This window comes from Antrostomus carolinensis, unplaced genomic scaffold (assembly GCF_000700745.2).
Source record: "Antrostomus carolinensis isolate BGI_N321 unplaced genomic scaffold, ASM70074v2 scaffold3444, whole genome shotgun sequence".
NCBI classification, from domain to species: domain Eukaryota; kingdom Metazoa; phylum Chordata; class Aves; order Caprimulgiformes; family Caprimulgidae; genus Antrostomus; species Antrostomus carolinensis.
In genome coordinates this window covers 1-24874 of record NW_010309891.1, presented here as the reverse complement: position 1 = coordinate 24874, position 24874 = coordinate 1, and the positions used below count along the sequence as shown (strand labels likewise).

Below are 24874 nucleotides of genomic sequence, written 5' to 3'. Positions count from 1 at the left end.
TTTTTGTTGTTTTCCTCTAACCATAATTCTTACTAAAGTTCTGCTGTATAATGCTCTCATTTTTCTCCTCCCCTCCCCATCTTCTTCTAAGTGTGGCTTTGTTAACAGTCTTACAGATTGTGTAGTTCAGGTTTTAGTATCAGTTTTCCATCCCCATCATCGGCATTTCATAAAACCTGCAGAAATTCCCACTCCTAATTTTTTTCCCTTGGCTGCTGGTGTTTTACAGTAAGCAGAACATTTCAGGCTAAGAAAAAAACCACATATTTTCTTCATCAATTAATTGAGTTCTTCTGCCAGCAGAGTCTGAGAACTCATCCAAACTCAACACTCAATTCATACTGTACATCTCATCGAGGTATTTATGAATGATAGTTCAGGAAATCATCTCTTCTAAGGAGAAGGTGCAAAGTACTTCAATGAGAACTAGGACTGAATTTCACATGCTACAAATTATTTCCTGTTCAGGAAAGAAACTTCTCCTCATCACTGGAACATTTTCGTTTTCTCATAAGAAGGTATTTTGATTTTTTCAATTTACCTAACAAATCCCAGCTGAATCCAAACCCCAGCGCTCTTTTAGCTGCTGAAAAGAAACCAGCTCTGGTCCAGTCCTGGACCAGGACAAGTTAAAGGTCCAGGACAGTCCTTTAACTTCCCTCGGGAGCAAAAATCCCTGGTGTGGGGAGTTAATTTATCAACCAATCTTCCCTGCTGAAGCTCTCTTTAGCAAATTTAATTGGGATCTTTAAGGCATCAACAGCGTTGTGTTAATGAATGTTTGTTTAGCAATTTAGGGGTCATTATGTTCCCCAAAGTTCAGACCAGGCAGGGTAATTGTTATTGCTCTGAGGATTCCTGGTGACACCCTAAAGGCTCCGTATCACCGCATAATTTAGCAACCAATTACCACCTAATTGCAGCATTCCTCAACTAGCAAGGTAGTAAAGGAAGAATACACATAATTTTTTTTTCTTTAATTTGTTGGTTTTTAAATATTCTTCCTGATATTTACTGCAGTTTTTCGTTAATGGCAAAATCTCCTTCAAAAGTTGAGAAGTGGTATTACATTATTATCATTATTATCATTATTATTATTATTATTATTATTATTAAAAATAATACCAGAGAACACTGGGATTTTATGGTCTCCAAGGAACTGGAATGCTAAGAGATGAAATTATATATTCTCTGTAAAACAAATTTCCCCCCACTGATAGCCAGGAATGATTATTGCATATTGTATTTAAAGAAATGTGACTAAGGGAAAAAATATCCTATCAAAAAAAAAAAAGGAGTATTAGTCATTGTTTAGATTTATCTTTGATTACTTCCTTTACTAATTGGTATGGTATGATTGAAATTGAGATCTGCCTGCTGCTGGCAATTTATGCACAGGCAAATTTCTCTCAGAGACAACTCCAAAGAGGAAAGAACATTGCAAGACACGTAGTACGATGCACCATAAATTTAATGACTGAGAAGTAGAATTTAAAAATAAAAAAAAAAAATAATAAATGTACGGCGTAAGAAAGCGGCAGGGTTGAATATGGATGAAAGGAATCATCCATGTCAAGGCAGTGCTTTACAGCTGGACACCCAACTCCTACATTTATCAATAAAAGTTACATTTTTCACCCTCATGGATAACAGAGAAAGGCATTAAATCAGAAATGCCAAGCTCCTGCAGTCCCATTAGCTTAGGGAAAAGTGGCGGGTGGTCAGCAAGCGCATGGTCGTGGTCATGAACTCAGTCCTGCATCCGGATCACGCTTTTCTACTTCTGGTTGTTCCTTCTTGGTTTTTCCCTGAGGCTTTATTATGGCCCACACCGGTTGTAACGACGGTAGGACCTTCCATAAAGGCCACCTAGACCTGAATATCCAAGGCTCCCGAGTCCCGAGGAGCTGCCAGAGGAGATGGGGACTCCTCCAGCATTGAGAGCATCACCTACAGCTGCAGATGCTGAGGATCCCACTGTGGTATTCTGTGGGAAGGAGCTGAGGATGGGTCCAGGCAGGGTCACCACCACTGGAGAGGGTTGGATCACGTAGGTTGAGTCCTGGCACTGCCTGACACAGGGCTCATTGCAGCTATTGGCCAACGGGGTTGGTCCACAGGTGGTGGGTGGACACAGGTCGTAGCAGGACATGTCTGCGAGATGGAACCAAGTCTGAAACACAGGGAAGGAAGTAAACACAAGAAAAAAATTGTAATTATAGTCATTAAGCTGCTAAAATGTTGGAGAGTGCAAGAAACTAACTAGAGACTGTGTGGAGAATGGAATAATGTGTTAGGCAGGTTCAAAGGAGACTTCAATGAAACCCAAACTCCTCTATGCTGCAGATGACAGCTCAAGGGGGAGCTCTGCCTGTTCCTGAGCAGTCTGATTGCTCCTGTTCCTCAACACTCCTCCAGGATTCCTCCAGACCTGCAACAGGTGAGGAACCAGGGACAAGGTTTATGATCTCCTGTATGATATAACTAGGAGAAACTTCACTCCTCAACAGAGGGATGGAGAAAAAATTCTTCAGCAGGTTGAATTGAGGAACACAACCTAATAATGGGACACTCACTGGTGAAAGGGAGCTCTTATCCTCCCCACAGATGGGCTTGTCTCTTAAACAGCAAAAAGGGCAAATATTTGCCTAATTCTTATTTAATCACCCCCTTTTCTTTGTGTTTATTTCCTCGTCCATCAGCCTGGCAGACAAAGCAGCTTTCTGCCTGTTTCTGAAGGGACGGAGAGGCAGATGGAAGCCAACAGTATCCAAAATCATTTAATAAGCAAATAGAACAGGCAGAAGCTTTACTACTGATATTTCAGTTACAGGTTATTGACGTGCTGCAATGGAGATCTAGTGCCAAAGTATTCAGTATTTTAGATGGAGATGATTCAAATATTTCTGGTCCCAATGGGGTGAGGAATGGAGAAGGATTATTTTCATGTGTATCCTGGTGTAAGGAGGGATATACATTCAATACTGCTCAGCACACTTTTGAAAATTCAAGCCCACTGCTTCTGAAAATTTGAGCCCACTACTTTTGAAAATTCGAGCCCACTTACTTGTCTATCTACAGAAAAAAGCTCAGAGGAAAAACCAAAATCTCTCTACAGATTCTTCACAACCGCTTCCAGTCGCTGAGCAATTCACATGCAGAGATTTGAACAACTTGGAACTGAATGATCCAGTGACACAAAGGAAAAAAAAAATGAGTCTGAAATCTTGTGTCCAGCAATTGCCACCCTGCAAAGAACAGCTGCCCTCTGTTAGAGAAAAAAAGCTACTTGCAGGTCTCCCCCACACACAGATAAAGAAACAGAGACCTTAGATTTCTATAGACAAGATGAAAAATAAAATACAATAAAGCAAGAATTCAGGACATTGAAAGTGAGCAGATTCAGACTTACCTTCTTCTCCAAGGGGAATAAAGCAGAAGAAGTGGATGGCAGCAGCTCTCACCGTGCTGACTTTTATACTGTGATCCAGAGCGCCTGAGGACCCGAGACATGCTTTGTGCATGTACTATTCACCAACCAATTGCTTAAGACTTCTTGGATGCAAAATATTCCCAGTTGATGATTTACTTTTTCCTTATTGTTTGTATTTATTGGCTCCATTTCATTTCCTCACCATAATGGATGCATTCCACTAGAGAGGTTTCTTTTTATCTTAAAATCTTATAAACCTAGTTAATTCCTAGTCAGATCAACTGATTCATCTGAGTCACTAAAGAAATTATTTTGCACCCTAAGGACAATATATGCAATGTACATCATTTGACACAGATGAATAGATTTATTAGGAAAGACACATGTGAAATCCCCTATGAAATCCCCCGTGAAATCCCCATTCCCTCTTCACAAAGAATGTAAATTTTGACACATCTCACCCCCCAAAAAAAGCCAGAAATTACTATTTATGACTCTGAATTAGACTTTAGGTTTGCCACATTCCTCTCAAACAACCAGACAGCTGCACAAATTCAGAAAATCAGAGTTACAGAAAGCACTTAGCTGAGCTGATTACACTTTACCAGACTCAAAGGTACTTCCTGGGAAATAGATTATTTGAGGGAAAATATTGATTTACTTTCTTAACTCAGGAGACAGGATGAAAATCTATCAGCAAGTCTGATCTATTCATTTAATATCCATGCAGGAATTTGAGACACAGCTCTTCAATTTGGGATCTGAGTGTCCAAGTCTTTCATCTAAGGAGTCTGCAGTTTTTGCTTTCTTCCTACATCAAACTCCAGGAAAACAATTCAGGTCAGATTGAGGATGCATGTGAATTTTAGACTAGTCAGAGACAGTGACACTTAGTCTTACACAAGCTTACCCGTGGGGTCATTAAAGACGCCAAACATTTTTACATTTGCCATTAAATTATTATTTTCCCCTCCTGTCTCTTGCACGATTATACAAAATTATACTCCAAATTAATGGTAACTACTTACAGAAGTTTATAATATTCTTGTCCTTTTTTTCCTCTTTTGAAAGCAAATAACCCTGTCTTCATTTCGCTTGATCTTAAAAGAACATTGCAATGTGTAACAATTCAATTTCTTTTTCAAAGGCAATTTCTAGATTAAAAAGTAATTGCATACAACGTATGAACAGACTTTAGGGCAGGGATCGGTATGCCAATCTCCTTTCACCTCATGTTTAAGTCATTTCACTAGAGACACGCAAATTATCTCTGAACTGTGAGTATCTTCAGGAAGATCTCCTGGGAAATCAGTGCTGATTGTACACTTTTGAAGAACAAAAGTCTTCCAGGTTCACAATACACTTTCATCAATGGCTCAGACATGCAAATGATGGACTATCAGAAAAAGTGACACCATTTGAACATGATCAGCATTTAAAATTTGTGACCAGGATTACTCATGAATTTCACAAACTTCCTCACATCATCTGGTGTCACAAACTGGAGCCCTTCCATTTTTTAAAATTTATTTATTTTTTAACTGAAAATACAAGATATTTGCACAAAATCATGTTAAAAATCCCATTCCAATCATCAGCCAGCGGATGTCTTTAAGTAGATGATGACCCATCAATGACACTCCTGATTGAAGCTCCACTTTCCTTGAGATCTACCAGTCTTTCCCCAATGTTCTTACCAACACACTGCAGTATTAAAAATGTTAAAAAAATATATTCCATCATAGCAATATTTATCTACAGACCTGAGGAGAAGCATGTGGTTTTGCAAGCAGGCTCCTCAAAAGGTAGAGTGATGATAAAAAGAATTCACAAGTCCTCTCCTGAAAGTGGTCATATGTCAATTTAGCCTGGCTGACTCAATCTCCTCACCCCAGGAGCTGAAAGTTTGGGGATATTTCTCAGAATATTACAAAAAATAATGACCTTAAATCTCACAGTCACTTATCAGGGTTGAAATTACACACTCAGGACTTCGATTAAAAGCTCTTGTTGTGACAGCAGGTGGTAATCCCATGGGCTTGTGTGACTAAAATGTTAAAGAGCAGACAAAATTCCTAAGCAAACTGAATTTTGACTCATCCACCTTTTGGGAAGGTGGAGTCGGTATAATGAAGCCAGGCATGTTTAATAAATGCAAACCAAAAAAGATGAAAGAGACACCATGGATGGTGGTTTTCATCCAACGCCAGGAGAAATCCAGGCAATAAACATAAACAGTAAACAAAACCATTTCACTAGTGGGAACCCAGCCATATGCAAATAAATAAATAAATAAATTAATGCAGGAACTAGTTAATAAAGGTGCAAGAATGTCTCAGCTCCTGCAGGCAGCCTGAGAAAGCTATAAAAGCTCTTCCAGAGCCTTCCTGCCTCTTCCCTTACCCCTGTGTGCACAGCAGATGCTACGATTCTACTTTCAAATTTACAACATTTGGTATTGAAATACATTTTCCCTGACAGCAATAGCAAATATTTAGTGTTCTGTAACAACAACTCATATTATTAATGTTATTTAAACAACTCATGGGTTTAAGCTGAAAGAGGGGAGGTTTAGATGAGATATTAGGAAGAAGTTCTTCACTGTGAAGGAGGTCAGACACTGGAACAGGTTGCCCAAGGAAGTTGTGGATGCCCCCTCCCTGGAAGTGTTGAAGGCCAGGCTGGATGAGGCTTTGAGCAACCTGGTCTAGTGGAAGGTGTCCCTGCTGATGGCAGGGGGGTTGGGACTGGATGATCTTTAAGGTCCCTTCCAATCCAAACCATTCTATGATTCTATTCTTTTTGTTTTTTCCTATGGGACCAACTTGTTCTGGTTATTCAGCGATAAATATTAACAGAGACGAGTTTATCAGTTGAGAAAGGGAAGATGTGGACAGTTGTTTTGTTCAGAGTGTGTGTTCTGGACCATGAACTGCTTTTTTATTGTCTAGTACTGTGTGTTACTGCACACGCTGCCCAATTACATAGACCCTGGTCTGATATGAAATGATATTCCCAAAGCAAACACCGTAACAACTTGAAAGTCAGCCCCTGAGCTTGTCTTACCTAGAAAACATGCTCTGTAACATGAGGATCTAACTCCTATTCTGCAGCAGTGAATAAACCACTTTCTGATTCACCTCAAAACCTATCATTTATTTTGGGACCACGCTAGACTTGTTGCTGTGATAAGTTTTAACCCCAAAAAGACAGGGATGAAGGGGGAAATGAAGCTCAAGGCTTGGGTTTGCTTTCTGGTTTGAAGAAGTGAGTTGCATACCAGATCTTTCTGCTACCATTTCTTGAAGGAAAGATCTCAACCTTGGAAAGTATCTCCATGCACCAGGGGTTACATCTGCAGAGAGGTTTGGTGCACTTTTTTCTTCTAAGTTTTAGAAGAAAACTTAACAGAGAATTGCAGAAAGGGATTGGAAGAGGGAGAGAATGTGCTTTGTCATGAAAAATGTCATTATTCATCCACCTGAAGATACCTTCAGTGTAGTGCCTCAGCCATAACTCCTTCCAACCATAAAAATACTGTGGAATTTTAACTTCTCTGCTGTGTTAAATATACAGGGTGAGCTCCACAGGTTGATGGTTGATCTCCATAAAATGAAACTATTTTGCAACAACTGCAAATGGATGATGACTTCTTTGGAATGCAGCCTCTTTGATTAAGCAATAGCTTCAGTTGAGATGGCAAAAAAGTATATTACACATTTAATTCAGTCCAACCTTCTGCTGTTGGACTGAATTAAATCAAACTGCTCACTTTGCCTTCTCTTCTGTTGTTTATTAAGAAAACCTACTCCTTAAAATTATTAATTCTCTCATGGAATTGATGTACCTCCTTTAATTTAGCTCTGCTAATGACCATGGGCAATAGAACTTTGTCAACATCTTTCCCTGACTTTAATTACAGTTCAACATCAATCTGGCCAGACATAGACAAAGACTCCAAGCAAAAAAAAATCATAGATATCAGGTTGTGAGTCGTATGGGTTGACAGGACATGGAATCTGGAAGAGCTTTTCAAACCTGGTAGAGCTTTTCAAACCTTCTGCCTTTAGGAATCAAAGCTCCCAGTCTCAAAACACTCCCTTTATCACAACACAGATGAGCAAGGTGGAACAAAGCAAAGCCCAATGAAGTTCATATTTATTAAGCACAACAGGTTGGAGTCAGTTTGTAAAGACACGTTGAGAAAGGGTTAGGACTTAAAATCTTGTAATCACTTTCTCCCAGATGTGCTTCCCAGTTGTGGTGGTTTCACTCCTTTGGTTGCAGCCAAACACAGTAGCTCTCTCATTCCTCCCTCTCCCAGGGAAAAGGGGAGGGAATTGGAAGGGTGAAAGTAAGAAAACTCGTGGGTTGAGATAAAAACAATTTATCAATTGAAATAAAATAATAATGATAATAACAGTAATAATAGAATATACAAATGAGTGATGCTCAGTGCAATTGCTCACCCCCCACTGACCAATGTCCAGCCCATGCCAGCCAGGAATCCTGGAACAGAGACAGTCCCAAAACTTCAATCCCAGAAGAGCGAGAGCCCAAGTGATCCCTCAGAGAATCCCCCTCAATTTCCAGTCAACCCTGGTTAATATACTGACCATGATGGGATATGAAATGGAATAATCTCATGGCACATCCAAATTCCAGTTCTGGGTTTTGCTAATTATGACGCTTCCCTCTCCCAATCCTTTGCACCTGCAAACTGGCAAAACGTGATGACCTTGGACATCCAGCAGCAACTAAAAACATCACCACCTCATCAACATTCTTCTCATAACAAATCCCACACTGAAACCAAACCACAGCTCTTCTGTCTACTAAGAAGAAAATTAGCTCTATCCTAGTGGAACCAGAACACCAGGCCAGCAAATTTTAAAGGCCGATTCCCTTGCACTAACACCACAAAGCCCTCTCTTCCTCCCCTCTGAGCCTTACCAGGGCCTGATCTCAGCTGCCAAGAGGTGCTGGACCCATCAGAAAGCTCTCAAAGGGCTGTACCAGCTTGGTGCCTCTGTCCCACCACCTCTACCCTGAGCACACTCAGCTCTGCTCAGGAAAAACATCATCTCTCCCTTCTTTTAAAGGGGTTTTCCTACGTATCACAGGTAGGGTCAAGAAAGCCACAATCTTCTTCTAGGTAATAGCACATAGGTCCTGTTTGTGCAGAAGCTGACAAAGGATGAGTGGAGGCAGTGCTTCAGAAAAAGGTTTCTCCCTATAATTTCTGATGTTCCTCGTGCCTGTGGATTTTCCTTCTCCATCTCTCTGTCCCCATTTCTACACAGATCCTCTTTGTCTGCTTCATCTACAGAAGGATAAGGAGAAAAGTGTTCCCCTCAGTGAGCTTTTCCCTGAAATTAGGCTATTCCACTTCTCATTGAAGGGGAGATGATCCCTCTTCTCAAATCAGTTTATTGCCCCGTTCTCATCCCTCTTCAAAGACATCCTCTCAAAACAAAAATTTTCTCATAAAAGAAAGATATTAAAATAATTAAAGGGCCTCTTCCCATCTCCATAGTACATTAGGGAAAGGATCTTTAAAGTGTAAACAGAAGCAGCTCTTCTGAACTTAAAGATTTCCTGCTTATGCAGCGACAGGAGACACCTCAATGCAGGTGAACATCAACTCTTTCCAGCCTTTGATAAATTGTCTCAGGCTGGATTTACCACATATAGACAAAAGAAAAAAAACCAACATTTTTTCCACAATTGAAATATGACTCGTTCTCGTTTGGCAATTGGCTTGAAGTTATTTGCATGGGGTGTTCTGGGGTTGATGACTTGCAAAGGGACTTGTTTCACCACAGACATGCTGGGAAAAGGGGTTGGGAGAAGAAAGAAATACAGGCAGACTCAGAATATGATGCAGCACAAATTTAATGAGGTTGAGGAATGGAAGGAAGCAATGTAAAGTGTAAGGAACACATTTCCATGGTCCACTGAGGACAGTACCCACTCATCCCTCTCACGACGACACACTCAGCAAAATGAGATCTTCATTGTTTCAGGGGACTGTACTAATTCAGTCATGCAGAACAATTTCTAATAGTGACATCTTCTACCTAGATATTGTCAAGTACAAAAAAAAGCGTAAGAGAACAAGACATTTGATCAGAAATATAATGCAAAGCATAACGAAAGTAAGACAAGCAAAGGCTTGATTTTAGGAGATGCCAAACTCTCACAGCTCCATGAATTCAAGTGGAGTTGTGGGTATCTAACATCACTTCTGAAAACCATGGCCATGAGCTCAGTCCTACATGGCGTCGTGCTTCAGTGTTCCCGGTCATTTCTTCTTCCTTGCTCCTCACGCTTTAGTATGGCCCATAGAAGCCGCTGCGGTAGTTGTTGTAGCGACGAAGGGCTCGGCGGTCCCCCCTGCCCAAGCCTGGGTAACCAAAGCTCCCAAATCCCAAGGAGCTGCCAGAGGAGATCGGGACCCCACCAGCACTGAGCGCGCTCCCGACAGCTGCAGATGCTGAGGATCCCACAGCGGTGTTCTGAGGGAAGGAGCTGAGGATGGGTCCAGGCAGGGTGACCACCACAGGAGAGGGTTGGATGACCACGGTGGAGTCCTGGCACTGCCTGACACAGGGCTCGTTGCAGCTGTTGGCAAGTGGGGTTGGTCCACAGGTGGTGGGTGGACACAGGTCATAGCAGGACATGGCTGTGGAGTTGAGGTAAATCTGAAACACACACACACACAAAAGAAAAATGCAATACAAGAATTTCAATAAAACTCTTTGTACAGGTAAAATTCCCTGATGAAGAGGGTGTGTAACAAACTGACAAGAGATTCCAGAGGGAGCAAGATGACATTTTTCACCAGATCCAGAGGACATACTTTGAAAATAAGAGGCTGAGCTTGCATTTTCTTTAAGGAGACTGGTAGGGAAGGTAGCACTGGTTCTTCTCAGTTGGTAACTTACCCTGAAGCCTCCATGGTTAGTCAACTCACAAGGGTGAGGGAGATTGGAACTAGATGACCTTTAGGGTCCCTTCCAACCCAAACCAGCCTGTGATTCTATGATTTTCCACTTTCTAAAACTGAGAGAAGGGATGTCCAAGATGGAACATACCCTGTTCATCCCAGGAACAAGGGTACATGCTGGTTCTGAAAGCCTCTTGACTGCCATTGCCCTGAGCACGTGGCCATAACCCTACCCATGGAAAAGACACTTCCAACACTTCCTCTGGCAGTTGTGGCTGCACACAGGAAAACTCTGAGGGCTCTACATGTCCTAGAGAAATGGATGTTGACTCTGTAGCCTTCAGATGAAGGTGCTCTGCTAGAAGGGTTAAGACTCAGCTTGTTAGTCCTGACTCAAGGCTTGCCTCTTTGCTAAACATTCAGTGATGACAAACATCTGACCTAATTAATCTTTCCCATTTCATTCCTCTCACTTCCTTTCATGCATATTCCATCTTGGACATCCCTTCTCCCAGTTTTAGAAAGTGGAAAATCATAGAATCACAGACTGATTTGGGTTGGAAGAGACCCTAAAGATCATCTAGTTCCAACCTCCCTACCATGAGCACCTTCCACTACACCAGGTTACTCAAAACCTCATCCAACCTGGAACAGAAGCTTAAACCTTTAAAATCTGTTCAATAAGATGTAGAAGGACAGGCAGCTGAATTCAGGAACACTTCTAGTTTTGTGTATTGCTGTTAATCACAGAATCATTAGCAGATCTCAGAAGCTACAGTGCAAATCTATCCACAGTTGTTTGGAGGATGGAGAAGCAACTGGTTAAAGATCAGCCCTTGCCTGCTGAAGAACCATGAATTGAGTTTCAAGGCAGGCATGGACTGATGATTGCTTTTTAAGTGGAGACCCAGGACTGCCAGTATTGGCCAGTATCCCCATGTTCTTCTGATCTTCTGGCCTCATCTGAATTTTCCACACACCAACACGGTGCTCTAAACAGACCCAAGAATTCACTACAGATATTTTACGTTCAGCTGCAGGACCTGAAAACCTACTCGGATCCCAAAGTTGAATAAATAGACCTAACTGGCTAACTTGTGGTTAATTAATTGCCCCATTCAATGATTTTTGTACCTGACCACGGACAGAAAAATTCCTCTTTCATAAAAAAAAAACCCCTTCCACCCTCAGAGAAAAAAAAAACCTGAATGTTCTTACAACATCAGTGAAGAAAAGCTACAAAATCATCACAGCAACAATTCAACATTAAAAAAAGAGAATAAATGGGGTTAAACTTACCCAATTCACCAAGGCAAAGAAGGCAAGAGAAACGAATGGAAGAGCCTCCAGTTGCTCAGGTTTTTATACCGAGTCCCAAGTTGCCCGACAACTTGGGACATTCTTTGTGCATGAAGTTCTTGATGAGCCACTACTGATTACATGGTTTTTTACCTCAGTATTTGTGTTTATTACTGCTTCACTTCCTTATCTTGTGGCATGTATATCTGACCACAAACTTCTTTCATCTTAAAATATTCTGGGTCAAGTTAATTTCTGGGAACACTAGAATGATTAATTCAGAATAATTTATTCTGCTTTCTAAACCCTTTTGGATCTACCTGGTGTCATTAAAGGAGATTAAGCATCGTTTACATAATGCAGTCCCTTGTACCCTTCTCTGCAAGGTAAATGCTGTTGGAAATGGTGAAGAATTTCAGCTTTTGGAATTCAACCCTTCTAGTTTGAGGATTCAAGAAAAAAGAGAATGGGGAAAAAAATGGGAATGGGAAAAAATGGAAATGGGGGAAAAATGGAAATGGGGAGAAAAATGAGAACGAAAAAAAATGGAAATGGGGGAAAAAAATGAAAATGGGGGAAAAAATGGAAATGGGGAAAAAAATGGAAATGGGGAAAAATGGAAATGGGGAAAAAAATGGAAATGGGGGAAAAAATGGAAATGGGGGAAAAAATGGAAATGGGGAAAAATGGAAATGGGGAAAAAAATGGAAATAGGGAAAAAATGGAAATGGGGGAAAAAATGGAAATGGGGAAAAAATGGAAATGGGGGGAAAAAATGGAAATGGGGAAAAATGAGAATGGAAAAAAAATGAGAATTGGGAAAAAATGAAAATGGAAAAAAATGAAAACGGGAAAAAAATGAAAACGGGAAAAAAATGAAAACGGGAAAAAAATGAAATGGAAAAGAGAGACTGATTTTTTTTCAGAAAACAGTCAGAAATATACTCACAATTTTCACCCAACTCCAGCCCCCAAAATGAGAGAAGAACCATGAACACTGTTAAAAGGGAAGGACATTGAGGAACCAACCCTGTGAGAGTCAGGAGGCACTGAAGGGTATTATGGCTGTGTGCAAAGGCTGAGATTTAACTAGAAAAACACTTAAGATCCTGCTTTTTTAACATAGAAGAACAAATAAATTAAAAAAATATTAGAAATCTAAGCTAAGGAGGTTATATCAAACGATAACACATCTGTGGAAGAGTCTGAAGGACAAATTTTATTAATACAGGATCTTTCCTGGTTGTCTCTAATTCTGGGCTTGATCTCTGAGGAGTTCTTTATCTAAAGAATCCACAAATCCACTTTTATTCTTATCTCAGACCTCAAAACATCAGCTACATCATCACACGCCTAAATCTGTGGCATCTCTTGGTGACATTTGTTCTCAAGGAAGAGTTCTGCAAAAGATAAAGCTTTGCAAAACTGTGGCAGAAGAAATCACATCCCAGAATTGTTCCTTTTCCTATTCCAGCATTCATTTTTCCAGCTGTCCCTGGTGCAGATGTGTTAGAAACGAGTGGTAACCAGTTGAAGAAGCATCAAAAATATATATATAAATATATAAAGTGTCATAATCTCTTCACTTGCCATCAATTTTCCTGCAGTTTTTGGATTGAGCAATTAAATTGGGCTGCTTCTATATGGGGGGCTTGCAGGATATATCATAAAGGGGTAAAATATCTCTATATCTTGTTATTTTTATATTATGTTATATTTAAAAGGGGAAATTTCTGTTGTTTTTATAACTGTGCTTAGTTTTACGCTGGGGATATGGTGGTAGATGTGGACTTGGCAGTGTTGGGTTTATGGTTGGACTCGATGATCTTCAAAAAGTCTTTTCCCAGAAAAACAACTTTATGATGGTGGAAAATACAGAAACAATCCTAGAGACAGAGATGAGTACTGAGATTTTTTTTGCTCTCCTAGCACTTTAACTACTGAGACATGTAAATCAGCTCTAAATTAGGAGTGTCTTCGTTAAGATCCCTTGGGAACAGAAACTTGTTTGGCTTGGTCATAGGTTCCTGAGAACTTCAAAGTTTATCAGAAGCTTTTATTAAAGTGCTGGGCATGCAAAGTATCATATTATGTGCAAATTGAAGATATGTGACCTATATTTGAATCCTCATATCACTTCTAATAATGTCTTATTAGGATTTAAGAGTGCAGGTCAGTCATTGGGTTCCAAAATGTATGTTATTGTGCCTGGCTGCAGCAGTAACAGCTAATTTATTTTTAATTAAAGAAAAAAAAAAAGAGCTCAAGGTTTGGTTTAAACCATCTCATATTTCAAGGAGATTATCAAATAAATTGCCCTAGCCTTTTTTAGCTTCACCAACCCTCTCCATACCTCAGTTCTTCTCCATATTCTAAGGGATTAGCAGGCTTTTTCCAAAAATAATTACCTCTCTAGTGGCAGGTACCTTGCAGCTATTTGAGGACTTAATTTGCATAACAATATCTATAGATTAGTTTCATTAAATTTTTTCTTCATCCAAGCTCTGCTTGGAAAACACTGAACACTTTTCAAATCAGATGATGAGTTTAAAAAGAGGATCAGGCAACATTTTCAGAGATGTCTACAGCCTTCCTTGAAAATAATGACAATAATTATTTTTCTAGCTCCAGCCACTTTGTTACACAGTCAGAAGAAATGGTTTGATCTTGGAGATGAATTAAAATGAGTGAATCAGAAGCTCACAGCTTTTTTTTTTTTCTTGTATAATCAAGAACAGACCTATATATTCAGATTATAATTACAATTTTTGGCATAATATGAGAACAGCCTCCCGAGACATCCGTGGGTGACTAAATGTCTAAAAAAAATTAAATAAATAAAATAAAATCTTAATCAAAATGGAACTGGACGCTTAACTCACAGTAATCTCCATGGAATGGCTCCAGACACAAAAGTGATCCTAAAAATCTGTGTATTGAGGAACAAACACACAGAAAATGGAAGCTTTCCTGGCAAGAAGAGTGTTGATCTGCAATAACTTTTGAATTGTAATTAATTAGCTCTTTAAACAGGAACAGGTGCCTCAGAGGCTTTTAACAGTTGAAGGAATCTGGAAAAGTTCTTGCAAGTCAGAGCCCTCCCCATGTCTTTCCCTTCTCCCACCATTCACAACAGCTCTCTGAGTTCCTCCTTTTATCTCAGCCCTCGGGTTTTTTAGCTAATTAGACTAATAAAGATGCTTATTGGCAGCGTTACCAACAGCCAGGTGTCTCCTACACAACCAGCTGAAGTTCACACAATAATGTGGGACACCAGGCTCCAGACCTCTGAGAGTGAACTCTGCTAATGCCTGCACTGTATTAACAATTTCTGATTGATTTCTGGATTAAAACAGTGTGGTGGTTGCACTGGGCTGGCAGCCAAACCCAACCGCTCGCTCACTCCCACCCAGGGGACAGGGGAGAGAATTGGGGGGCAAGGGGAAGGAGACTCGTAGGGTGAGAGAAGAACAATTTAATCATGGAAATAAAATAAAAATTAAAATAGTACTGATATTAAAATAGTAATTATAGTAATAATAGTAATAAAATATGCAAATGAGTGATGCCCAGTGCCATTGCTCACCACCCACTGACCAAGCCTGGCCCGTTCCCAGATCACGATCCTGGAGGAGCGACTATCCCGACCTGAAACCACAAACCCAGGAGAGCCAGAGCCTGAGCGAAAGCCAGAGAGAGCAAGAGAGGAAGAGCCCCTCATGAATCTCCTGCCCATGGGGGACAGGAGATGGAACAGCCCCTTGGCAGAGCCAAATACCAGTTTAGTTTATAAATTTAAACATTCCAAGTCCACTTAGATCTTGCACTTGCAGACCAGCAAAACACAAAGTCCTTCGACTTCCAGTGACAACTGAAAACATCGGTGTGTTATCAATGTTCTTCTCACAACAAATCCCAGCTGAACCCAAACCTCGGCACTGTTCTAGCTGCTGAAAAGAAACCAGCTCTGGCCCAGTAAAAACCAGGACAAATAGAGGATGTATCTAGAGTTTAAGATTGTTTCCTTCAGTCAGACTGGACATCTCTGCGTGGCATTTCCATTTCTATTGCAACCCACCACTCATTATTTGCTGTAATTTGTTGTTTGGCCCAAGCAGTTGAATAGGTGTAATCTGAATGTGTAATCTGAGTTGCTTTTTGGTGTAATCTGAGTTACTTTTTGTGTAATCTGAGGTACTTTTTGTGTAATCTGAGTTGCCTCAAGCTTGCAATTTGAGCTTCACAACTTCATTTTCTGCTGCTCAGTTCCCCTGAAGGCAAAGGTGTTCGAATATAGGTAGATACATAATCCTCAAAGTTCATACCTTAACATGGTTATTTTCATTGTTAATGTTCTTAAAATATTGTTAGGAAGGACTTTAAAACGACTAAAGTTTGACATTTGGTTTTGCATCTTACTAGGGTCTAATAAGCTTCAACAATTTATGTCACAATTTCCCTTTTTGTCAAAAAAAAAAACCCCAAAAATAAGTAAAGTGACATCTGCATACACATCTGTGGAGTAATTCTACAAAGAGCCAGGTGTAGTGTGGTCCTTACACTGGAATTCAATGGGGAACAGTAGAAGAAAACAACAACAACAACAACAACAAATAATAATTTACACTGGAGGGAAGAAATCATTTAATCACCAAAACCTCTGCAAAACACCACACCCCAAAATGGGTGGGCTTTAGTTGTTTTTCAAATATGTTTGAATCATTTTTCAAATATGCTTGAGTCATTTTTCAAATACATTTGAATAATTTTTCCAAACGCAGATGTTAATTATATTTCAAATTGCAAAAGTACAATTAGTGTTTCCCTACCCATGGCCCTGCCTGGCAGATCCACCTTCCTTGTAGAACAATGTCTTGGTGCCACCAAGGCTGAGGAATATTTATTTGCAATCCATCACCTCTGAGCAAGGGATTGCTTAATCGTTGATATAAATTCTTTTCACAAAGCATCGTTTCACGAGATCTCACTCACCTGCATTTTGCTGCAGTTACACGTCAGGTCCCTGATTTTACATTTAGAAACAAATATTTCTTTAGTCATTTTAGGAAGGAACGTTTGGAGCTGGAAACCCAGGACTAACACGCTTTGCCATCTCAGTAAGAAAATAATGGGGTTCATATTTAAAAATAAACTTTGAAATGACAGAATTTTACATAAGGGGTGAAAATTTAACTGTCATTTCACTCCACAGATGCCGGCAACCAGTGAGTGTCCACAAGTACCTCTGCCAAACCCAATTATTTCATCATCAACCCATGAAGATCCACACAGAGGCACCAAGAGCTTGATTGACAACATGAGTTACCAATCTACCTTGAAGTAGCATTAGATAAATTTGCATTAATTAAAAAAAATATATATAAATAACTCAATATGATCTGCAGGAGGTCTCCTCTTAGAACATTCCCCACCCCAGTTCCTCATGGTCACCAGAAACGTTTCTGTTGAACCAGAGGAATCTGGTAACAAGTGGTTTAAGTGGATGGTCTTACCCTCATGATGAAAGTGAGAGTTGGGGAAGGAAATGTACTGAAAGCTCTAGTACTTGTGTACTTGCTAATTGATTTCTGCAAATAAAGCTGCTAATTGGTTGCAAAGTATCTCCCTTGTCTATACAAGATGTTCCCACAGTTTCCTGGCTGTAAAGTGACCTCTTGACCTAAGAGCTCATCAACCAAACTCTTTCTTTCTAATCAACAGGAAAAAGTAGCTTTCAAATTACTACAACAGAGGAACATGAAGACATTTGGTAACAAATTGAGCTGCTAGAAGTTTTCCAAACAAAGACCAGGGGACTTGGATTTGTGATGCGGCGTAACTTTAATGAGAGCAAAAAGCAGAATTAAAAAAAAAAAAGTACAAAGTATAAGTAGATATTTCTAGGATTCAATAAGACAACAGTTAAAATGTCTTTTCATCCTGGGTTGTTTTTTTTTTTTCTCAGTGCTGCTTTGAACTGAGACAATAAAGTCTCATCTACAGCAATAGAAAAAAATATATCTATATTTCATCAGAAGTATGAAGTATTCAAAGAATAAGACAAACAAAGGCCTGATTTTAGGAGATGCCAAACTCTCACAGCTCCATGAACTTCAAGTGTGGAGTTGTGGGTATCTAACATCGCTTCTGAAAACCATGGCCATGAGCTCAGTTCTACATGGGGTCGTGCTTCAGCATTCTTGGTCATTTCTCCTGCTTGCTCCTCAGGCTTTATCACAGCTCGCTAAAGCCACTGCGGTAGTAGCGACGGACGGGTCGGCTGTTCCCACTGCTCAGGCTTGGGTAACCAAAGCTCCCAAATCCTGAAGAGTTGCCAGATGAAATGGGCACTCCCTCGGAGTTGAGGTTGCTGCCCACAGCAGCAGAGGTGGTGGATCCCACAGCAGTGTTCTGGGGGAAGGAGCTGAGGATGGGTCCAGGCAGGGTGACCACCACGGGAGGAGGTTGAATGATGTAGGTTGAGTCTTGGCACTGCCTGACACAGGGCTCGTTGCAGCTGTTGGCCAACGGGGTTGGGCCACAGGTGGTGGGTGGACACAGGTCGCAGGAAGACATGTCTGTAGGACAGAGAGAAGTCTGAAATACAGGAGAGTAAATTCAGCAGAAAAGCTGGATGAAGTTTTAAAAAGTCAGGTGAGAAGATAACAGACGTGAAAGTTTCTAGAAAAGGTGGGCAGAGAGTTAATCATGTATTAGACCAAAATCCACAGCAGGCAGCATGAAAATAGTTTCTCTTATTTTGATAAAGCTGCTGGAGATGTCTCTGCTCTTCATCTGGCCTCTAAACTGTGGTTCCAGTCATGGTAAAACTCAACCAAACCCTTCCCAGCAAAAGCTTTTCCCATTCTTTGGTAGTTTCCCTTTGCACTGTCTCCCTGGAGAAGGTCCAGTTGGGTGTTTACCAGGAGATGGAGAAGAGCAGCTGAAGTTCTCAGCACACATGGACAATGGTGCTGAGCTGAATGTTGCCACGTAACTAGTTTAGTGTCTTAAAACTAGAATTTAGGTGCTCACAGCCCAGCCAGCAGCACTTGCAGGACTATAGAAAAGGGTTTGTAAAACTATAGGAGAGGGTTTGAGAAGCAGCATTTGCTCCCAAATATCATATGTCCAGAACAGGCAAATTTAGAGTGTGAAGAAGGATTATTTTCCCAGATTATATAGAATTTATATAAGGATTTTATAATTATATAGGATTATACAGAATTTATATAAGGATTATATAAATCCTCAGAGGTTTCTGCCTTGATTTGAATTCAATGTATTTGAGTTTGCTGGGATCCCTGCTCTTCTGCCTGTGATAAAACAGGACTTGGGGGGATAAATCCTGGAATTCAGCACAAATTTCATTTTCTTTGCTAGCCCCAGTTTCTTAAAATGAGATTAGATTTCCAACCAGGTTCATTGGCCAGCTAATCCCTTAGTTGAAGTAGTTGAAGCTGCTTGTTTTGAGAGACAATATTGCCCATGTCCTCCGAGTCCTGTCTCGTTACACCCTGCATCACAAGTAAATAAAGCCTTTCCTTTTGCTAGAAGTAAAGCTTTCTAATTTTTCTTCTCAAAAGGAAAAAAAAAAAAAGAAAGAAGCCAGCAATATTTATAAAGAATTAAGAATAACAACAACAACAAAAAAAAGTCATCAAAGTCATAGTTTAGCATTTAAAAAGACACGGGGTAGATTCAGACTTACCTGTTCACCTGGGTGAATAAGGCAAGAGAAGTGGATGGAAGAATCTTGTCTTGTAAAGGCTTTTATACCATTTTCCAAACTGCCTGCAGACCAGAGACTTCAATTATGCATGAAATTATTTAATGATCTGTACATTTGTATGCAAAATCCACCAAACTGATCACCCTTCTTTTTTTTTTTTTCCAAAATCTCTTTTACTATTGCTTTAATTATTTTTTTTTCCCCTCCTCTTATTACATTCACATTCCAGGATCAAGCTTTCATCTTCACCAACGTGCACCCATTTAATTGCTTGCAAGACTGTGGTGACTCGTTGGAATTACAGCAGTAATTACATCACCTCCTAAGGCCAATGTACATTTTCTGTTTCATTTTCCTCATCAAACCACTTGGTTAAGGGGAGTGTATGTGATACATAGTCCTTATTCAAGGCTTCAGTCCTTTAGGTGAATAATAATTTAACTCTGAGGTGGGGGCCTGGGTTTCAATTCATCAGGATTTCCATTTCAAGGACTCAGCTTTACCACTATATAGATATAGATAGATATATATATATATAGATATATATATAAAAAATAGGTATTCCCCAATTTTGCACTTCTGCACTATTTCAATCCCACACAAACCTACAGCTGAGAAAAGCAACTGATTTCCATGTGGATTGCAAAGGTTAAAGAAAATTAAGATGAGTGAGAATTGCTGACCTAAGAGAGTAAAACACGTTCTAAAGCTGCTGGGGTTAAGCCACAGTTTCCCCAGTTTGTATGAATACCAATATATATAAGACTGCAATTTTTTTTACCCAATCATAAATTTAAACTTCATTTTCCATGCCAAACAATCACACTTTTAATGAAACAGCTTGTTTACTTGACACTATGACTTTGTGACATTTATTACCGGCCTTTAATACTTGATAGGATTTCTGTGCCAGCTCTCATCTGAGGATTCACCATGATTCCTACCTGAAATCTCAGGAAGTCACCAGGATACACAATGATTTTCGCATCAAATTATGGATGAATGTGCACATTAAAGATAATTTTCAAGGATTGATTCTTAGAGGCAGTACTCTTCCTGTGCCAAACTATGGCGTCAATAGAAATTACACCCAATATTATCATTATTACATTTATTATTACATGATTTTTTCACCTCAGCAGCCTGCCTGCCCTGGAATTACTTGTTTATATGGAAAATATGTGAAAAAACAGGAATCAGGTCTCTCCTCTTAACACCACCATCCCTCAGCAAGAGATATGAATTAACTCGAAATGAAGAGTGTCTTTACACATAGATTGGGTTTGGTCTTCAGAAGAACAAAGGACTTTAAAGTTCAGAGGCAGCTTCTCCCTAATGGCTCAAATATGCAAAGTTTGATGCTACCTAATGTTCAAGGTACGTGACAAGATCTCAGCATCACCTGGCTAATAACTTCATTTCAAAGTGTGTGAGTCAAGATCACTCAAAGGACTCCACCAACTAATTCAAGGTAAACACCTTCAGAAACATTAATTATTTGATTAAAAATTTTCATAATGGATTTGAAAAAAAAAAAATAATAAAGTCAAACCTTCATCTTCTGTAAAATCCTGTCACTCTACATATTTTAATGTCTCTCCACAATAAAATTCTCCTTTTCTAGAAAAGGAGAGAGGATTTTTCTTCCCTATCCTCAAAATCTCTACTATCCAACGTACTACCTGTAGTCTTTTTATATATTTTTGAAAATATATTTCCTTATAGTAGGTGAAGGCTGGAGAATTTACTCACCTGGAGAATTTATTTCCCTTTCATCTGTACAATGATGAACTTTTTCTCATTCTTCCCTCTAGGGACATAAACAGCATTTCTTGGAGGGTATATAATATTTTAGAAACAGCCTTAGTAACAGCCTGGAAATATTTTCATTGATATTCGGCCAGTTTAATTTAATTAACACCTAGAATCCACCCCAAAAAAATTGAGAATCTTTGGATCTTGGACCTTTGAGGTTGGTGAACCAGGATTATAGATCAGGAATGGAGTTTCACATGAAAAACTTCTATATAAGGACAGAGTGATCCCATGAGGGGCTGGTGACGTTCCAAATTGCCAAAGAGCTGACAAATTCCTGACAGGAATTGAAATTTGTGTCAACTTTCTGTTGACTTCAGAGAACAGTACAAGGCATTCAAATGATCCACAGGTCTTTTGAGGTGAAAGAAGCTTTGAGGAAGGTTTTTTTCATCTGACGCCAGGATGAGACCTAGACTGGTACATAAACCATAAGCAATTTAACTACTGGGAACAATTTAATTGTTGGGGACATTTTAATTGTTGGGGGGATAATTTAACCAACTGCAACAAAAATTATATAATTGGAATTATCTGAATGCCTCAAACCTTCCCAGCATGAGAATCTCTTCAATTTTTCCCCCAAATCTATCAGTTTAGTAGCTTCAGTGGCTGTTGTGAAGCTGGTTTTAATCTCAGGTCCTTACTTTAAGCAAAAAACAATTTCCTTGTGAGGATTTCAAAAGGTTTTAATGCCTGCAAATGTTCTGTATTTATTTTATGTTAACATGCTTCATTCCTTGACATGTTTTTTTTTTATGTTGGATTTCTGTAAAGCTTCAGCCAGGGCAGTAAAGACAAACCAGGAGCCCTAAAACACACGGTACTTAAGGAGTAAATAGCAAATAAATAGATCAAATTCTTTTGATATCTATCAAAAAAAAATCTGTGTGAGTTCCTCCTTTGAGACTTCTGCTACCGTTCATGTTTTAATCCACAAATTCAAGCAGTGATTTCACGGTAAAAGAATATAAATCTTTCTTTGTACCCTGAAGCTTCAGGTCAAAGTTATTGAGAGTGTGAATCACAACCAGATTCCTTAAAACAATATCATTGTAGGAGAGATGAAATACCCTGTCATTCTGTCAGATCAGAAAACATTGCCAGCCTTGAGAATAATTCCTTGGCAGAGATTAAGAAAGCCAAGTATTATGATGAGTCATTGTGGAATAAATATGCATTTCATCTACAAAATTCAATATTTTCTCCATCTTGAGCTCTAAATATACATTCTCCTCTTATTGGTGGCCTCAGTACTATTCATTTCACATCCCTACCAGGTAGTGATGATCTATGCAGTGATGGATTTCACCTAGAAAAAGTTTTAAAAGAAGGCAGGAGGGGAAGGAAAAAAAAAATACCAGAAGACTGGAGATAGGATAAAAGCATCATTTTAATAATATCAAAGAGTGGGTTAAAATACTGCAAAGCAACAGGTTTCAACACAGGAAGAATGGCACATCTGCTGGTAATGTGTTCCATAGACAGAGCTCTTCTTTCAGGGGAGCATTGAATCTTGACAATCAAGTCCCATCTAAATGTCTAAATTATGATGTCTAAATTATAAATGATGTCTAAATTATAAATCTGATATCAAGCAGCGACGCGCAGCAGAACTACATACGTGATCAGAGTAGTATAATAAGAGTAGGGGCTTTATTTTAGGGAATGACTAACTCCCACAGCTCCATGAACTTCAAGTGGAGTTGTGGGTATCTAACATTGCTTCTGAATACCATGGTCATGAGCTCAGTCCTACATCGGGTCGTGCTTCAGCGTTCTTGGTCATTTCTTCTTCCTTGCTCCTCAGGCTTTAGTATGGCCCATAGAAGCCGCTGCGGTAGTTGTTGTAGCGACGGAAGGGTCGGCTGTACCCACTGCCCAAGCCTGGATAACCAAAGCTCCCAAATCCTGAGGAGTTGCCAGAGCAGATGGGCACTCCCTCAGCACTGAGCGCGCTCCCAACAGCCGCAGATGCTGAGGATCCCACTGTGGTGTTCTGAGGGAAGGAGCTGAGGATGGGTCCAGGCAGGGTGACCACCACAGGAGAGGGTTGGATGACCACGGTGGAGTCCTGGCACTGCCTGACACAGGGCTCGTTGCAGCTGTTGGCCAACGGGGTTGGGCTGCAGGAGGTGGAAGGACACCGCTCGTAGCAGGACATGTTGGTGGGATGGAGATAATTCTGAAATACAGGATCAGAAGTGAATGCCATGTAGGAGTCATATCTCACTTACATTTACTCAACTCAGATATCACTAAAACAAGACCTTTCCAGGGTTCTTTTTAGGATTTGAGTGGAGAGTGAGCTGAGAAGGAAACCAACTTCTTAAATATGTTACAAGAAGAGAGAGGCTGAAATAACCTTCTCTGAGTTGTTGGAGATCCAGTGGAATAACTGGCAGTAGAACAAAAGGGTGAATACCTGTATCATTACTTTAATTTTAGTATTTTGATTGGCTGTAAGTCTGGGAAGACACTACTGAGATGAAACTTGGTGTACTCAGAGCCTTGTAGAAGTAGTAATTATGAGTAATACCTAGACACCAATGTACTCATGGAGAGAGTTCAATAGACAGCTGGAAAGGGAAATGAAGAATGGTTTTCCAGGTTCCAAGTTTGCCTACGAAGAGGTACAAATTTCAATATAGTTAAGCATACTTGTAGCTGAAGTCTTTGGCAACCTTTCCCAGACAACTTGTCCACAGATGTGTCATCCGTGAGAAAGCCAAGAGTTCCCTGAATGTTCCCTGTGTCTGGTTCCAACACACCAATAAACACAACCTTCATGGTTTCCTCTGCCCATCTCAGTCTGTTGGCTCCTCAGCTTTCCTCTGGTTTTTGCTGTTCTTTCTCTTTGTCCTCACAGTCCTGAAACCATTTCTCTCAGCTTGCAGGAGATGTCATTGCACCCTACAACATCATTTCAAAACTTGGCAAATATAAGACCCAACTATATCAAAACTTGGCAACCCGAAGACACCCAACAGATCTTTTGGATGATGTCTATCACATGGAAGTCCCTGTTAATGACTATAGCAGAAGAAGGTTGAAGATATGTAATTAGAGCTGAACTCGATATAACTATTCCTTCTAATCTCAGAATGCAGCTTCATTCTGTCTTCACTTAGAAAGTGGTATTTAGAGCTCAGAAGCTTGTGGTTCAGTATAATTGATTTTTAAAAGCCATGAACCTCCCCTTTAAACATTCCTATTTCCTCACTTTCCAGCTAGGTTTTTATTTTTAGTATCTGGTTCATTTTACCCTCTTGTTTCCCACTGTGCCCAGTCATAGATTCATCATAACAAACATGGAAACACCAAAAAAACCTTCCATGGAATAAACAGCAAAGAAAATTATTTCTCTAGATGACATTTCTGAAGATAAATGCATCCACATCCCTTATGAACACAGCTGTTTTCACATCAACCCAGTTGAAATTTCAGGCATTACAGATGATGGATAAGACCCTTAAAGATCTAAAACACACATTGCTACTTGAAAGATGACTGTGCACATAAATCTCTGTAATCGTGGAATCATAGAATAGGTTGAGTTGGAAGGGATCTTGAAAGATCACCTAGTTCCAAACCCCTTGCATGGGTAGTCTACCCATTCAGTTTGTTAATATTATTATTATTATTA

The 24874-nt window shown here is 39.8% G+C and overlaps 4 protein-coding genes across 4 annotated transcripts; all 4 read right to left on the bottom strand.

Annotated features, from left to right (window-relative positions):
* Nucleotides 1–1819: 1819 nt before the first annotated feature.
* On the bottom strand, nucleotides 1820–2152 carry LOC104519758 (feather keratin B-4). Its single transcript, XM_010166214.1, has one exon. It carries the CDS (start codon nucleotides 2150–2152, stop codon nucleotides 1820–1822), a length of 333 nt encoding a protein of 110 aa, XP_010164516.1.
* A 7613-nt stretch (nucleotides 2153–9765) lies between these two features.
* On the bottom strand, nucleotides 9766–10125 carry LOC104519871 (feather beta keratin). The gene has a single exon (XM_010166213.2). The coding sequence runs from the start codon at nucleotides 10114–10116 to the stop codon at nucleotides 9766–9768; it is 351 nt and encodes a 116-aa protein (XP_010164515.1). The 5' UTR covers nucleotides 10117–10125.
* A 7790-nt stretch (nucleotides 10126–17915) lies between these two features.
* On the bottom strand, nucleotides 17916–18257 carry LOC104520193 (feather keratin 1). Its single transcript, XM_010166212.1, has one exon. It carries the CDS (start codon nucleotides 18255–18257, stop codon nucleotides 17916–17918), a length of 342 nt encoding a protein of 113 aa, XP_010164514.1.
* Nucleotides 18258–23041: 4784 nt separating this feature from the next.
* Nucleotides 23042–23392, bottom strand: LOC104520261 (feather keratin 4). The gene has a single exon (XM_010166211.1). It carries the CDS (start codon nucleotides 23390–23392, stop codon nucleotides 23042–23044), a length of 351 nt encoding a protein of 116 aa, XP_010164513.1.
* Nucleotides 23393–24874: the final 1482 nt, after the last annotated feature.